General features: G+C 38.0%; 1 protein-coding gene across 4 annotated transcripts in view; it reads right to left on the minus strand.

Moving 5' to 3' along the window:
• Positions 1 to 5,337: 5,337 nt before the first annotated feature.
• Positions 5,338 to 17,338, minus strand: part of SLC9B1 (solute carrier family 9 member B1) — a 67,164-nt gene continuing 55,163 nt past the window's right edge. For 3 of the 4 annotated variants that reach the window (XM_082462894.1, XM_082462896.1, XM_082462895.1), the window contains exons 7-12: positions 17,106 to 17,281; positions 12,971 to 13,077; positions 11,936 to 12,085; positions 8,363 to 8,471; positions 7,671 to 7,807; positions 5,338 to 5,568 (exon numbers count right to left, since the gene is read on the minus strand). In XM_082462894.1, the coding sequence (XP_082319020.1) occupies positions 5,356 to 5,568; positions 7,671 to 7,807; positions 8,363 to 8,471; positions 11,936 to 12,085; positions 12,971 to 13,077; positions 17,106 to 17,281 (892 nt within the window). In that variant the 3' untranslated portion in view covers positions 5,338 to 5,355. The remainder of the gene's footprint in view (positions 5,569 to 7,670; positions 7,808 to 8,362; positions 8,472 to 11,935; positions 12,086 to 12,970; positions 13,078 to 17,105; positions 17,282 to 17,338) is intronic. The other variant, XM_082462897.1, reaches the window with a different exon arrangement.

Below are 17,338 nucleotides of genomic sequence, written 5' to 3' on the forward strand. Positions count from 1 at the left end.
CAGGTGACAAGGGGTGGGTGGGCACAGGAGGCCAGAAGAGCCTTGAGCAGGGAAATGTACGCTGCTGCTGGAAGGCTGGCCAGTGTGCCCCCTGGGGTGGCAAGGACAAGGGATGTGGGTAGGGCACCAGCAGTGTCTGTTATGGGGCTGTCGTAGGGCTTTATAGGCTATTAATTGATATACAGCTACAAAACGGGGGCAGGGGTCATGGCGGGTCCTGTACACACATGGGTGTAGACATCAGGGACTAGGTCTGCCTGCCTGAAGCAAAGACCCGACCACAGTGGCTTCACCACGTAACAAAAGGTCCAGCAGTGAGCAGCAGGGACAGGGACAGGGACAGCAGCTCCCCAGAGGGGCCCAGGCACCTCTTTCTACTCAGTTCCCTCCAGCATTGGCTCTTGTGCGTATATCCATTGCCCCCAGGGTAGCTCTCCAGCCTCCAGCATTGCTTCTGCACTCCAGGCATGGTGGGGGCAAAGGGAAGGGCAAAAGGGAGGCTCCAGCCGGTCAGCCTCCTTTTACAAAGAGCTTCCAGAGAGCCCCACTTTCTAGAAGAGTTTCCAGAAAGCAACTTCCACTTGTATCTCGGGGACCAAGATGGCGACATTTGGCCAAGACAGCTGCAAGAGAGGCTGGGAAATGTATTTTAGGTGAAAACAGGACCACCCAGAGCAAAGTGGTTTGGGTTAGTGAGGAAAAAGGAGTTAGAGAAGAAATGGGAGGGCAGAGGGCAAGCCCCAGTGGACACCATTTCTAGAGGAGGAAGCCAGCTTGTTGTGACCCTGTGGGGGTCTGTGTGCAGTCTGGCCGGCGTCCTGTGGAGGAGCCCAGCGTCTCTCTGCTCAGCAGATGATGATGGAGTGTCTCCGAGCCTGTTTATGGCAGCATTCAGCTGGGGTGATAGCCGCCACTCTAGCGCTGTTGAAAGCCTGCTCTGTACCTGGCGCTTTGTACACGTTTCACTTAATGCACCCAATGCCCTTGCAAGGCAGCTCTGCTTGAGCCACTTACTGATCGAAAGACAGGAGCCCAGTAATTGGCCCGAGATGAGATGCTGTTTGCAAGGGGGCCAGATTTGGTTTCCATCACAACTGTATCCTATGGAAATTCAGCGCTTTGCTTTAACCGCATGGGCCTACAGGACTGGTAGCTGCTTTGCAGGGAGAAGGTCATCTGTCTCGTTCCAAACCAACTCAGTCGCTCCCTCCCTACAGTCACCCTGTCCCACATTTACCTACAGCTCGAAGCCACACTCCCTGAATCTTGCTGAATAAGAACACCCAGATTATCCAAATTAGACCATCAAGAGGACTGCCAGATTTAGCAAATAAAAATACAGGACACTAGTTAAATTTGAATTCAGATAAACAATGACTTTTAGTATAAGTATATCCCATGCAATATTGAGGACATACTGAAAAATCGTTCAAAAAATTTTAACTGGACACTCCATATTTTATCTGACAGCCCTAACACGAATGCCTCGCTGGCTGTGTAACTCACAAAGCTCAGCCCCTTCATTTTATCGGCAGGAGAACATGTGGCTTTCTCCCAGGAGGATGCATGGCACATTGGTGGTGGCGCCTGAACTATATCCAGGTCCCAGGATCTGAGACCCTGACTTTTTCACCAAACCAAGAGAAGCAGGCAATGGCAGGTCCTAAGAGAGGCAGGGCGGGCCTCCTCGGGTGCAGGTGGAAACTTTACCCATGGATGGTGGGCAAGTTTGATTCTAGCCTCAGCTCTGCTTCCAAAACCCTGCGGGGCCTGGAGCCCATCCTTTCATTTCTGTTTTCCCACTTCCTGCAAGGGAGCTGGACTAGCCCGGGTCTAACACTTCAAGTCTGAATGCCCAAACACACCCTGACGTATATTATCTCCACTTAGCAGCTGTGGGGTTCTGAGCAAGGCGTTTCCTCCTGGAGCCTCAGTTTTCTGCTCTGTAAAATGGGGATGTCAACACCTGGTGGGGTCACTGCCAGGACCAAGGAGCTGTGCCGTATAAGGCATCCTGCACAGGGCCTGCAAGCTGCAGGGGCTCTGGACGTGGATGTGCCTGTTGCCCCTGACAACCGCTCTGCCAGGATCCGTCCTGGAACTCATGGTGACAATAAGACCTTGATCGGCCACCTGACAGGTGCTGAGTGTGTCGCCTGTCTCATGCTCGTCCCCACGGCCGAGCCTCTTTGCTGAAGTGACTCCATTCACCAGGCACCATGGAATCTGGCTTGGGTTTAGGTTTCTCACGCCCCTCCAGGGCGCTGGCAGTGCAGGACCCCATGCCACTGTCCTAGGTGGGGTGCGGGGCTGGGGTGGGGGATGATGCTATTGGGGTAGTCCTGATGCAGAGAGGTCCAGATGCAGGAGCTCAGTGGTGCCTCCTTCTAGGTGCCCCGCCCTCCTCAACCCAAGTCTTGGCCCAGAAATCTGACTCCCTCCAGATCCAGTCACTGAGGCCCTCCAGGAGGGTTGCCTCCATAGCTCCAGGGCCAGCCTCTGCATGAAGTACCCCAGGGAAACCAAATCACTGGGGGTGATGGGGCTCACAACGAGACCACGGTGCCCTCGGACTGCAGGAGTGACAACTGTACTGGGTATGCCCCCTGGCCAGCAGAGCTGAAACGTAATTATCTGAGCTGGACTTGCGTTCAAGGAGGCACAGAAAGAAATAGAATTGATGTGTGACCCAGCACACACAAATAGAGTTAAGACCAAACTCATGCAAAACAATAGTCACTCTGCTTCAGGGGTACACTCTGACACTTTGTCTTCTTTTCTATTTCACATTTTAAAGCGGTTGGGCACAGCCCACCAAATTGATTTCAAGACTTCCTAATAGGTCACAGCTACAGTTAAATAAATCTTTCTTGGGCATCCACACTGCAGGCCCCTTAGGTATGATTACCAGAATCTATGACTGAGCAGGTTGGAGTTCTGGCCTGAATTCTTTCCTCTGTTCACTCTGGAAGGCAAGAAACCTGGGCTGGGCATCTAGCTCTGCCTGCCTGCAGGGACGGGCTGTGGTGGGTGAGACACTGAGGACTCTGAGAGTAGAGGTGGTTGATAATCCTCCTGCTGTAGAATGAGGTAGAATGTACAGCTGAGCTGTTAGGAGCACTGGCTCTGGAGCCAGACTGGGTGTACAGACACTGCCACTTGCTAGCTGTGTGACCCTGGGTAAGTCACTTTACCTTCAGGACGCTCAGTTTCCCCATCTGTAAAATGGGGATGATAGCAGGACCTCATCGGATCGTTGTGAGGATTACATGGGTTCCTACACCAGGTCTGGCGTGTGGGGGGTTCAGTAAATATTAGCCGGGGTGGTCATCATGGTTGGCTTCACAGGTGTGCAACCTCTCAAGTCTCACAGAGTCCCACTCTCAGAAGGACTTCGTTTAATGCTTTGCTGTTGCCATCTTGAAAGTCTTAGTAATTTTTTCTTTGAACTTGTGCTTTGTAATTGACGTCTGACAGGACAACAGAGTATGCACGTGGGATGTGCCAGGTTGCAGTGCACACAGGCGCAGTGGGCAGTGCTCCAAGCAGTTAGCTTGGTTGCTGGGCTACGCAGACACACATATGCCTGGGGTGGCCTGGGGCACTGTGGGGTCCTGGATAGGGGGTGGCCGGGGCTGGGACCTAGGCCTGGGTTGCTGGTGGTGATGGTGGCAGCAGTGAGAGACACTAGGAGAGATGAGGCACTCTATCCCTGGAGCCTGTCCTGGGGGGACCTACATAAATATTAACTCTCGGGCCTGAGGGCCAGGGTAGGAACTGCAGGGGCTCAGGCAGTAAACTTTGTCAGTAAATTATTACAGAATTGAAGTGCACACGTGGACATTGCAACACAGCATGCCAGGAGTTATTAGAACTCTTCAGTGAACTTAGAATCTCTGGTTTTGAAAGCTATTGTAATGCTACAAATATCCAAAGGCTTATAAATAGAAATTAAATGTAAAGATTGTCACATTTGATGGTAAAAAACATTATATCCATATCAAGCTTTGATGAACCAATGATTAAAGAGGAAGACAATTTTAAAATAAATTTCCCTTGTAATTCAAGGTATAGTTAAAGAATGCATAAATAGGTGATTGAACTATATACAAGTCATGAAGCCACTTTTGGTTTCTGGTATAACCTCCACAAGTTACAGGAAATGTCAGACAGTAAACATTAAAATATCATTGTATACATTTACATTTAAAACTAAATTCAGGCTTACATGAAACTGATTTGTATGAAGAGTTAAATCTTTTTAGAAAAAAAACATTCTGCAAGAATCATCAGCTCTAGATGTACTAGAATTTGTATTTCAAAATAATTTATCAGAAATGTATCCCGATGTGATCACAGCTTGTAAAATACTCTTAACAGCTCCAATAATGGTTTTATCAGCAGAAAGTTCCTTCTCAAAATGAAAAATTATCAAAAATGTTCTGTGATCGTGCATTTGTCAAGAGCAACGGATGTCACTTTCCATTATATCGATTGAAAATGAGTTGCTAAAAGTATAAATTTTGATGAACCTAATACACAAAATTGCACAGAAGAAGCCAGGAAAATCTTATCACCAAGCTATCATGTTAATAAGATATTATTTGTTGTATTATATAAATTATGACACCAAAAGTTTATTTTTACAATTTGTAAGTGTATGTTGTTACTCATGTGTCACTATTGTCCTTACAATATTGTGTGCATAATAAAATAGTCTAAAGGGAAACACTTTATATTTAATTCTTTTAACTGCACTTCTTCCCTGTTTTTGAAACAAGGGACCCCACATTTTTATTTTCCACTGGGCCCCACAAATTATGTAGCCAAGTGATGGGAATGCAGGTGAAAAGCACTGTATAAACTGTAGTAAAACCAGAATTTAAAATGCATTTAGTTGACCCACTTAAATTTGGTGTGTTTTATTCTTGTCATTTTTTTTTCTTTTTTCTGGTAATCTTTTTAACTGAATTACTAACCTGATGGAGAGTTCTACTCCTATTTAGAGACTTATACTATCTTATCTTTCTTTCATTAGGTTCATTTAATTTTTTATTATGCTTAGTTTGTATTATGACAGTAAATCCAACCTGATGGAGTTCTTTAAACTTTCCTAGGGTATTTATAAATTTACTTTGTTCTTGAAATACATAAATACTAACAAGGCATTCTATTTTATATTATTTTTATTAAATTAACTTTGGAATAAAAAGTCATAGGAAACATCTGTAGTGAAATCATATACTTATTAACTCCTTGGTTCTGCGTAGTCTCCACATATTTGTACCTTTTAATTTTTCTCTCATGTAAGAGAATTCATTAAGAGAAGCAGGCAGGTGATGGCAAATCAACTTTTTAATGAAGTTCTAATCCTGCTAATTCCACTTTCATTTTGTTTGGATCATGGCGAGTAAGTACTTTAGGTCCCAGAATGCCAATAATTAGAGCTCCATTTGGAGCTGTGATCAAGATGGCTAGAAAAGCTATTGTCATCACATCCTTCGAATATGGTTCCAAATGGGGTGCACTGATTCTTGCTCTTTCTAGAGCCAGAGGACCTAATACAGCCTACATTTAGAGGAGAAAAAGATGAGGCATAAAGAAAAATGTTAAATGGAGTTAACATATAATAAAAGTAAATAGCCCTGTTAAAACAAATAACACCTAGCACTAGACTACTAGAAAAGAGACAAGACAAAGTGTTGAGGAATTTTCATAAATTACTCATCAATCCTATGTTCTTCCTAGCAAATATATCTGGAAGGGAGAGTGAAAAAGTGACAAACCAGTGTGCAGACATTTGGGGGCTGTTTTTGTTTTCTTGTCATCTCAGCTTTCCCCTGTTTAAATATATTTTTTGAGTGCTCACATTATTTTCAGAACCTTAGGAGTTCACCTGAAACAAGAGCTTTGCATATTTGCCTTTACCATGTACCACTAGGTTCCTGGCTACAACGAGACAACACAAAATGCTAAGGTTTCTTATGGTTCTTTAGGATTTTGTTGTCTGTCTTCTTGTTCTTACTACTGGGAGGCAGTGTGATCCAGTAAAACTGACAAGAGGTTTGGAATCTATCCACTGGGCACTGAGAGGTTACAAAGTAACTTGCCTAAGGTTATAGGCAAGTAACATGGTATTCAAAATAGGCAGCCTGGTCCCAAGGACCTGCTTTTCTAACCATGACATACAGAGGGTTTTGTTGCATGGAAACTCACAAGCTTCTGTTTTGGAATAACAATGGAGAAAATCTCAGGAAATCAAGACATTTTATTGTCAGGTTAAACAGTCTGACAATAAGTAGCAATACCTTATCACTGAATCAGAGAGCAAAACTACAAGGTCTCCCTTTTCTCTCTTTCATTCATTCATCATTCATTCTTGTAGGCATGCAATGCTTATTTATTGTGTACCTCCTGCATGTTAGGCACTGTGTTAAGTGCTAGGGAAAAAGAATAACAGAAAAAACAAGCACTGTTCCTATCCTTCCTATATAATCTAGTGGAGAGATTCAGTCATCAATCAAATAGTCATACAAATTAAATATATAATTAAAAATAATATATGTGCATTCATGTATGGTAGAATGGGTGGCAGGCATAGGAAAGATATATTTTAAAAAGAATCAACATGTCTCTAGTTTAAAATCATAACACTTAGCTCTACAATATTCAGCAAAATGTAAAAATTCTAATTTTCAGATATACTCTTTTTTTTATAATCAAAAAAAAGGTGTTTTTTTTTGATGATTTAAACAATGTTTTAAATATAATGCAAATCTGCCACCTCACACTCTGATACCTAAAGGAAAAGCTCTCCTCACAGCATCCTGAAGCCCCACAACTAGCCCCTCCCCGTGCACAAAGTTGCTGCTCCCTCCCCCCCACCCCCAAGTTCATTCACTTTCAGGGGCTTCTCGTGATTTTGGACTCACAAATAAGTTGTAAAAGTAATACAAAGACTTTCTATATACCCTTCATCCAGATTTCCCAAATGTTAACTCTTGTATGACCACAGTACAATAACCAAAAATCAGAAAATTAATACTGATATAATATATAGTATATATATACACACACACATACACTAATCTAGAGACCTCATTCAAATTTCAACAACTGTCCAACTAATGTCCTTTTTTTTGGACCAGGAGCCAATGCCTGAACTAAATCCACTGCATTTAGTAAGTGTTTCCTTGGTCTCCTTTTATGGGAGACAGATCCTTAGTCTGTCTTTGTCTTACATGACCTTGACACTTTTGAAGAGTACTGGTCAATTATTTTGCTCACTGTCTCTCACTTTGCTTTTGTCTAATGTTTTCTCATGATAAGATTGACGTTATGTGTATTTGGCAGGAACACCCAGAAGTAATGCTGTGCCCTTTTCAGCGCATTCAGATATACTCTTATTTTATATCTTGGGAAAATAGAAAAATGTTTTTGTAAGTTTAGGAAGTATTTGTCATTAAAAGCACAGTTTTCAATTTCAGAAAAATTGCTTTTAAAACTGAGTTTCTTAAAGATTACATTAATTTTAATGAGTAGTTACGATCAATCAAACATTTTAAAAGTAAGATTAATGGCCCATATTTTGTGACTGGATGTTTTTTTCATTTAGAATTTTTTTTAAAAATCAACATTAAAATAATTAGAATGACTTAATTTGTTCTTACTTGGACTGTAGCTTTGGGCATCCACGATAAAGCAATAAATATTTTCTCCTTAAAATTAAAACCAGCAAAAGACATCAATACAAATGTAAAAGAAATTCGAACCAATAATGCCAAACTCAGTGTAGCAACACAAATGCCTGCAACAGATAAAAACAAACATAAATAACACAATATTTGGGAAGTAGTGGTTCTTTATGTCTAGAGATATGATTTGTAAATGGGTTGAAAGCAATTTAGGGCTAGTGTCTCTGTATATCTTTATTTTTTTAAGTAAAAACAATAATCATAAAAATACAAATATGATTGAGGCTTCTATGTAAAGTGCAAGAGATAATATGATGGTGGAGGTATGATGAAAAATAAGATAAGTTACATTTATTTAATTCTGAGCTAACAGACGCTGACCTTTTACTATAAATGAAAGTATTCAAAAGGTGCTAATGGTATCCAATATTTCCCCTCAGAAAAATTTCTTATCTCCATTTCCTCAGATCACTCAGGGAAGATATTCAGGGTTGTCTTTGGTTACAAAGAGTGTACAGGATAAAGAAAGAACAAATGTATGTTACAACATGTGCTTCTGAAGAAGGTCCTTGTAGCATTCAAAGACATTGTAAATAAAAATAAAAATTATTCAAAGTTTTCTTAAATATTTTCAAATCTTATATTTTTGTGCCTCTAATCATTCTTACCAATAGCATTTGATTTAAGAGATGTGACAGATACTTCCGCTCCAACCAAACCGAAAAGAAGAGGTTGAAAAATATTCCATGCAGTTCCAATAATTTTTTGGACTCTAATCTGTAGAAAAGGGTAATAAATTTTCAGTTATTGTGACACATATAAGTATTTGCATTTCAGAAGTTTAAAGTCTCTCTTAACATTTAATAAACTTAAGATATTTTATTTGTAGAAGAAATGTTAAAACAATAAAAATTAAATGAGTAGGTTAATTCTTTTATACAAACACTTAGGTAGAATTTGATTAAAAGAAATCTACAAAGCAATAAAATAAAAATATTATTTGGTAATTCTGTCATGGAACAAGTAAGGTCTTTGAAGTTCCACACATGTTCTGATGGTACAGTAAGAGTTCTACCTTTTGTTTGTAAGGCAACTGAACAGAGATAGAACTACATCATGCCAGATGAGAACATACTCAAGATCATTCAGACATTTCAGGTCTCAAAAATGAGTTGGGGGGACTTCCCTAGTGGCGCAGTGGTTAGGAATATGCCTGCCAATGCAGGGGACGCGGGTTCGAGCCCTGGTCCGGGAAGATCCCACATACCGGGGAGCGACTAAGCCCGTGCGCCACGGCTGCTGAGCCTGCGCTCTAGAGCCTGCGAGTCACGGCTCCTGAAGCCCGTGTGCCACAACTACTGAAGTCCATGCACCTAGAGCCCGTGCTCCGCAACAAGAGAAGCCACCACAATGAGAAGCCTGCACATCGCAAAGAAGAGTAGTCCCCGCTCACCGCAACTAGAGAAAGCCCGCGTGTAGCAACGAAGACCCAACGCAGCCAAAAATAAATAAATAAATAAATACATTTATTAAAAAAAAAAAAAAATGAGTTGGGAAGACTTCCACTAAAAATTATCCTGGGACAAAATCCCATGAAAGTGAATCCTGATAGGTCCTAAACAACTAGGAAAAAAATTCTGGTAATCTGTTAGGCCTGCTTCCAAAGGACCCGTATTGAAAACATCAAAGTTATTTTCTCCTTAAAACCAAACCAAAACATTTAATAGATTCTAACTTGGTTGCCTGCCTGGCTTCCCTTTCCGGGAATGAACCCCCCCCAGTGCTGCTTCCACAATTACATGGTTATAGGAAATGCCCCTAGTGACATCACAGTACTCTGGCTCTTTTCCAGAAATTTGGATGAAGAGATTTTAGTCTCAGTCTGGGTTTATCTTTTTTTACAGGTGGAGATACATAAAACTTTAATATCCTTTGTTTGAGGCATAAACTATCTTCATAACTACTCCCCTTACGACTAGGTTTTCTGGTTGCCGTTTATAAAAGTAAGTTTAAAAAAGGAAGTAACAAAGGAAAACCAATATTACTCTTTCTTCTTTGTAGCACATTATCCTATTTGTTACTTTTAATCTTTAAAATCTATTTATTCTTTACTTTTTGATTTCCTTTATCATGTAAAAAAACTAGTAGTTTTCATTTATTTGTAATTTATTATTAGTGATTTAATTTCTCTTATAATTATGAATTTATCAGAATACTAAACAAAATGCCCATATGATTTTTGGATAGGGAAGTTCTCAAGCTGATTCTAAAATGTATCTAAGAAAGAATATGGGCAGAACAGCCAAGAAATAATTTAAAAATAGGTATAATAAGAGGGAATCTTCTATATAGATTTTGAGACATAAAACTACAGTGATTTAAAATAGAGTGGTATTGGCATAGAAATAGATAAGTTTAAATAGATTCCAGAAGTAAATTTATATATACATACATATATATATATATATATATAGGAGTTTAGCACATGTTAAAAGAGACACTTAAAAAGTCATTGAATAATTAATGGATTAATCAATAAATACTTTGGCAAAAATAGACTATACAATTCATATGCATATATATATATGTATGTATATATATGTATGTCTATAAATACATATATATAAACACACACATGTACATCCTTACCTCACATCATTCACAAAAATAGATTCCAGATGGATTAAAGAACTAAATGCAAAACAAAACAAACTACCAAAGTATTAGATGATAATATATAAGATGTTATAACGTTTATAATCTCATAATCTTGGGTGAAAAAATCTTTCTTAAATAAGATGCAGAACCCAAAACCAAAAAGGAAAAACTGACAGATTTGACTATAGGAAATTTTACTGCCATACAAAAGACATCATAAACAAAGTTGAAGATAAGCAAAACTTACATGCAACATGTAGATAACAAAGAATTAGTAGCCCTAACATATAAAGACACTATAAATTAGGAACAAAAAGGCTAATAAACCAATTAAAAAATGGGCAAAGAATATGAATAAGTAGTTATAAAAGAATATATGAATAGAAGCTTACTCCACTACTAATCAGAGAAATATAAATAAAGCATAACAATGTAATATAGTTTCTTACCCATCAGATTGTTAAAAAAAAAAAAGAACAATTGATAATACCCAAGACTGTTGATGGGTTTAGGTGTTAGGGACTCTCCTACACCGTTGGTAGTAAACAGTGTAAATAAGATCCTTTTAAGGGATAATTTGGCAGTACCCATCAAAATAGAAATGTACAATTTCTCAATTCAGCCATTCCACTTCTAGAAATCTATTCCTTCAGAAGTACTCATACATTTGCAAAACCACACATGAATAGGATTGTTCATGGAAGTACTGTTTGTGATAACAAAACATGGAAGTGATCTAAATGTCTATAGATAGAGGATTGATTAGAGGAAATGATCTGGGAAGGGGATTTGATATTTGGCAATGGTGGGGGAAAGGGAGTCTTTTACATTGTATTCCATATGTGGGCCTTCTTACTGTTTTATTTATTTATTTATTTATTTATTTATTTATTTTTATAAATTTATTTATTTATTTATTTATATTTGGCTGCATTGGGTCTTCCTTGCTGCGCGCGGGCTTTCTTTTAGTTGAGGTGAGCGGGGGCTACTCTTCGTTGCGGTGCGCGGGCTTCTCATTGCAGTGGCTTCTCCTGTTGCGGAGCACAGGCTCTAGGTGCGCGGGCTTCAGTAGTTGTGGCATGCATGCTCCGTAGTTGTGGCTCGTGGGCTCTAGAGCGCAGGCTCAGTAGTTGTAGTGCACGGGCTTTGTTGCTCCGTGGCATGTGGGATCTTCCCAGAGCAGGGCTCGAATCCATGTCCCCTGCATTAACAGACGGATTCTTAACCACTGCGCCACCAGGGAAGTCCCCTTCTTACTGTTTTAATATTTAAGAGCATATTTGCATGTATTAATTGTATAACTAAAACTTTAATAAATAAAATAATTAAATCAATAAAAGTTATATAATCATATTGCATTAAACTTGGGAAAAAGAGAGAGGCCTGATGTGATAACTCAACTTCTGACTGCATTTTAGTCCTTCTAAATATTTTATTTCCTTGACTGATTCATTCACTTCCTTGAAGATACAAACTTATGGAATATCTTCCAACTAGAGTGCGATTTCCTAAAATGTCCATTATAGATGTAAAAAAATGCAGTTATTTTATCTTTTAATAAATGGTGTATTAAAAATATTCACCTTTTCTTTGGACCAACTTGTCCCTGCGACGAAACTCAGTACTAGTGTGCATAATCCTCCAGCTGCGTGCAAACCAATGCGATGGCTGCCTAAGACAGCAGAAACACACATACTCAAAATAAGAAATGCTCTCTTCACTGCAAGTTTTCCCTAGAATTTGATAGATATTTGGAAATTAATTTATGTTAAATATATAATACAATTATCATATTATCTATCATTTATTATTGACCCTTTGATACCCTGTCTTCATCTGTTGTATCAAATAATGTCTAAAATTTTGACTTTCTCACCACATATTTTAGCAAACTAGGTATCAAGTGACAAAATTTGCAATTACTGAGTTTCATCTTCTGCCATATCTCTGATACTAACGTCAGTAAAATGGTTATAATACTTTAACTGTAAGAGAAGAAGGAAAGAAAAGAGACCCATATAACCTGTAGTTCCATATAACATATCCAAAGAATTCTTAAAAATAAATGTCTGAATATCTTTTTAGCTAAGACAATAATTGCAGGGAAATTAAGATGGAAGTTACAGAAATCTAAGAGTAATGGCATATCCTTTAGGGCAGGAAAGGGTTGAGTTTGATAGTGTTTCCTTGGTCAAAGGGAGAGGGAGTGAATTTAAGTCAGAAAATATGCAGAGATAAATGGGAATATATTTCTCCAAAAATGTTCAACGTAAAGTTTGAGGGAAAAAGATTTTTTAAAAAATGTCAGGAGTCAACAGGGAATTTAATGAAGAAAGGAGTGGGATGGAATGGAGAAGCTACTCTGAATTAAGTACATTTTTCTGATATTCCTTATTTGCCTAATCAGGAAGCAGGGACTTTAGTTAGGGCCACTGACCTGGATCAATCACAACTGTGCTCAGTTTTAAGCAGAGTAGGCATTGGAGGCCTCTTTTGGAGAAAGAGAACTAAATATTAAATTTATTATTTCATGGATCTTCTAAAAGTTCAAATTTTTGAAAGAAATGTCTTTTGAAAGAAATACTGTACTTCCAAACAATAGATTATTTTTTATTTACCTGATCTCTACTTGGAAAATATCGAGTAAACATTCCCAAAACAATTCCTACCAGCACACCAACAAGTACATCCCGAAAAGAGGACATGAGGTTGCTAAGTACACCACCTGTAATGGCACACAATAAGAAAAACATTTCATAGAGAAGTATTTTCACATACCCAACACATCGGAAAATCAAATGTAGGTGATTCATAAAGAAAGGTATGTATCATAGAATAAATATACAAAAATGGACCTTTAATGTTCAAACACGTGAAAACATATGCACATCTATTTGATAAATTGAATATGTACTCTCCAATGATTTAATACATATACACAACTCAGAAATGTTCATTGAATAAATACGCCAGAAAACAAAGCAGTAATAAGCCACAATGTGCTCCCCTTACACACCCAACCTAAAAGACCAGGTGAGGTAGAAGAATGCACAGAGACTGGCAAAGGAGAACCTCTGGCACCTAGCACATGGTTGGTAATGTTTTCCTCTGATATTCTATTATGATAAACAAATGATTTAAACATAAAAAGGACAATTTAATAACAACAACAACAATATAAAAAAAAGATTTAACCCAGGGTCAATCCTAGGAATATTCAAGGATCAACTGATTTTTCAATATAATGTCTCATGGATACATGTAGTTTATTGCAATACGTTTTAAAAAATATCCAGAGTCACACAAAAAAGTTCAGCTATGCTCTGTGTATTCAACTCAATAAGGTATGTAAATATACATATTTTAGAACTATTTTCCCATTAAAAATAATAGAAGTGGAGGGTGACAACAGTAGAAGGTAGACTGGGAACCCTAGAACCTTGATCCCCTACAGAGACACCCATTTAACAACAACATACAGTCCAAAAGGCTTTCTGCTCATTTAAAAACTTACAGCAAGAGAAAAGCAACACATCATATATAAGAGAGCGTCCATAAAATTATCAGAGGCTTACATAGCAGGAACCTTATAAGAAGGTAGGATGATATATTCAAAATGTTGAAAGAAAACAAATGCCACCCAAGAATACTATCCCACAAAATTGTCCTTCAAAGTGAAGGCAAAATTAAGACTTCCTCAGATAAACAAGGCTGATGGAGTTCATCACCACTAGACCTGCCTAACAAGAAATGTTAAAGGGAATCCTTCAAGTGGAAATAAAAGGATGTTAGACAGCAACACAAAAGCATTAAATATAAACCTCCAGTAAAGGTAAATAGATGAATTCAAAATCCTGTAATACCTTAATGGTGCTAAGGAAATCACTTTTAATTCTGTTTTGGAATTTAAGATAAAAGCACAAAAGATAACTATAAAACTATGTTAATGGATACATAATATAAAAAATGTAATTTGTGACACTGATAACATAAAGTGAGGAGGCTGAGAGGTAAAGGAGTAGAGGAGTAGAGCTTTTGTATGCAATTGAAGTTGTTATCATTTTAAAACAGATTGCTGTAACTTTAAGGATGGAAAAAGATATTCCATGCAAATGGTACCCCAAAGAGAACAGGGGTGGTCATACTTATATCAGACAAATAGACTTTACGTCAAATACTGTCACAAGAGGTAAAGAAGGACATTACATTATGGTAAAAGGGCCAATTGACCTGGAAGGTAAGGTTAGATCTCAATATCTACTATATTCCAAAATATAGATGCCTTGAAGATCTAATGCGTAAAATAAAACTTTAAAAGTCCTTAAAATTTTAAGAGACAGTTTACATAGTTATGTGGTGGAAGAGGATTTTTAAGCATGTACCTGCTTGGTTTCCACTTTTTTGGTCCTCCTCAAATTAGGTTTGGTCTCCTGTAGCATGTTCCCCTAGCATCTTATGCTATGTAATATTTATTACATCTGTAATTATTTGTTTCATATACACCCCTTGAGACCATTGGCCACATGGTCTTCTCTGTCTGCTGTGTCGGGAGGCAGGATAGAATAGTAGTTAAAAGTGTGGGTCTGGGGTCAGACTGCTACGTTTGCATCTTGGTTCCCCTACTTATTAGATCTGTGACTTTGAGCACATTACTTAACCTCTGTTCCTTAGTTTCCTTATCTGCAAAATGAGCATAGCACTACTGTGACTATTGAGTCAAAACATCTACAGAACTTACAGCAAGTACAAAGCAGTTACTCAATAAAAACTAATATTGTTGTTCACTGTTGATCCTCAGTGTTTGATACAGTAGCTGGTACAATGGAAGAGGAGCACAAAAAATATGTTTTGAAAGAATGACTGATACCAGTCATGAAGGAAAAGATGGCCAGATCTGACAATAAAAAATTTAGGACTTCTGAATGGCAGAAAAGAGATAAAGTTAAAAGTCAAATTACAAAAACCATAGGATATAAAACAAATGGTTATCATTCTTAATTTTGTGCAGAATCTTAACAAATCAAAAGAACAAATGATGAACACACCTATAGGATATAGGCAAAATATTTCAAGAAAAGCAATCTATTAAACATTCCAAAACGCTAATGGCCAATAAACACGAACATTTGTTTAACATCACTAGTATTCAAAGTACTTCATTTAAGGAGATCTCACTCTTCACCTGTCAAATTAGCTAAGCTAAAAAGGATTAGTAAATACCTAATTTTGAAGAAGGTGAAGAGAAAGTGGCATGCTTGTGCACCTTGGTAGGACAAGATTTTGTGGCAATATATTTCAAAAATCTTAGAATGTTATATACTTTTTAACTCAATAATTTCTCTTTTAAGATTAAGAAAATATTGGGACTTCCCTGGTGGTGCAGTGGTTAAGAATCTGCCTGCCAATGCAGGGGACATGCGTTCAGTCCCTGGTCCGGGAAGATCCCACATGCCACGGAGCAACTAAGCACGTGTGCCACAATTACTGAGCCTGCAAGCCACAACTACTGAAGCCCGCGTGCCTAGAGCCCATGCTCTGCAACAAGAGAAGCCACCTCAATGAGAAGCCCACGCACCGCAATGAAGAGTAGCCCCCGCTCACCACAACTGGAGAAAAGCTTGCGTGCAAAAACGACCCAACGCAGCAAAAAATAAAAATTTTTTTAAAAGTATTAAAAAAGATTAAGAAAATATTAAGATTAGGTACAACTATTTAGCTGTAAGATGTTCAACCAAGCATTATTTTAATAGTAAATATTGGTGTCAACTTCAATTTTCAACATGTTAAGTAATCATGATGCAGCCAATCGAATACTATGCAACCATTACAAATGTCATAAAAATATTTACTGAAAAGGACCATGTTTGCAATACACAGGTAACTGCAAAACAACTCAGGTTATAAGAAAGTATGGTTAATATTCAATAATTTTATAAGAATATTGGGAGGGAGAGAAAGAGCTAGAGATAGATGGGGATGGGGGAGAAAAGGAGAAGTCTGGGTGAATTTACATCAAAGGGTTCACAATTATTATTCCTGGGGGTATAACTATTACAGACTTTATTTTTACCTTTTCCCTTTTTTCCTTCTTATTCATTTATATCTTATGAGTTTAAGAGAAACTATATATGTAACTTTTCAACTTTAAAATGTTTTGGTGTTTTAATAATACAGAATATTGAACTGGCAGATAATTAATGCATTATTAAATGTGGAATGTTTACTTTCACAATTTCTGCCAAGTGACATTCAAGACGAAATATCACCTTGGGATTTAGAATTGGTGCAGGATCTTGTCCCATCACTACCAAAAAGACACACACTTGTCCACACTCTATATATTTAAGTTGGCTTAGCAACAGAACAACCAGTTATTTATAATGATGGCCAGTAAGGTACCTCTCCAAAATATCTATTCGATATATTAGTAGTACTAATAATATTTCTGCCTAAATTTTTCTATTGAAAACTGTGATAAAATTCCAAAGCAACAAGAGCAGATAAATGGTAATAATATGGGTTATCAAATTAATTGGAATATTTGGTTATTAAAAGGAAATCATTTGTGTTAAGTAGTGGTATCTTAACCCATTGAAATTCCTTCTCTGGTCTAGAATGAGCTGTCTATAAAGAATAAAAAGATGTTACATAGAAAAGTCTTCATTAATAAATGCAGAGGCAAAGCCACAAACCTTGTTTAAAGAATAAAAAAAGCAATGAATTATATGGTAGCTGTTGTATTTTTTTGTTTACCTGAGGAGAAGACTATGCTCAAGCATGTATTGAATCCAGTGATAGCTACAATGTCATCCAAACTGCTGGCAGCTATTAATAAGGTTGGAATGCCTTTCTCAACACCATATCCCTTTTCTTGCAAATGTAGCATGGAAGGGACAACAACAGCAGGAGAGACAGCACCGACTACAAAACTGAGAGAAAAATCTTTGAAAACCAACTTAAAAACATCCTTTTAACAAAACTGTTTT

Source organism: Balaenoptera physalus, assembly GCF_965194825.1.
Source record: "Balaenoptera physalus genome assembly, chromosome: 5".
In the NCBI taxonomy this organism is placed as follows: domain Eukaryota; kingdom Metazoa; phylum Chordata; class Mammalia; order Artiodactyla; family Balaenopteridae; genus Balaenoptera; species Balaenoptera physalus.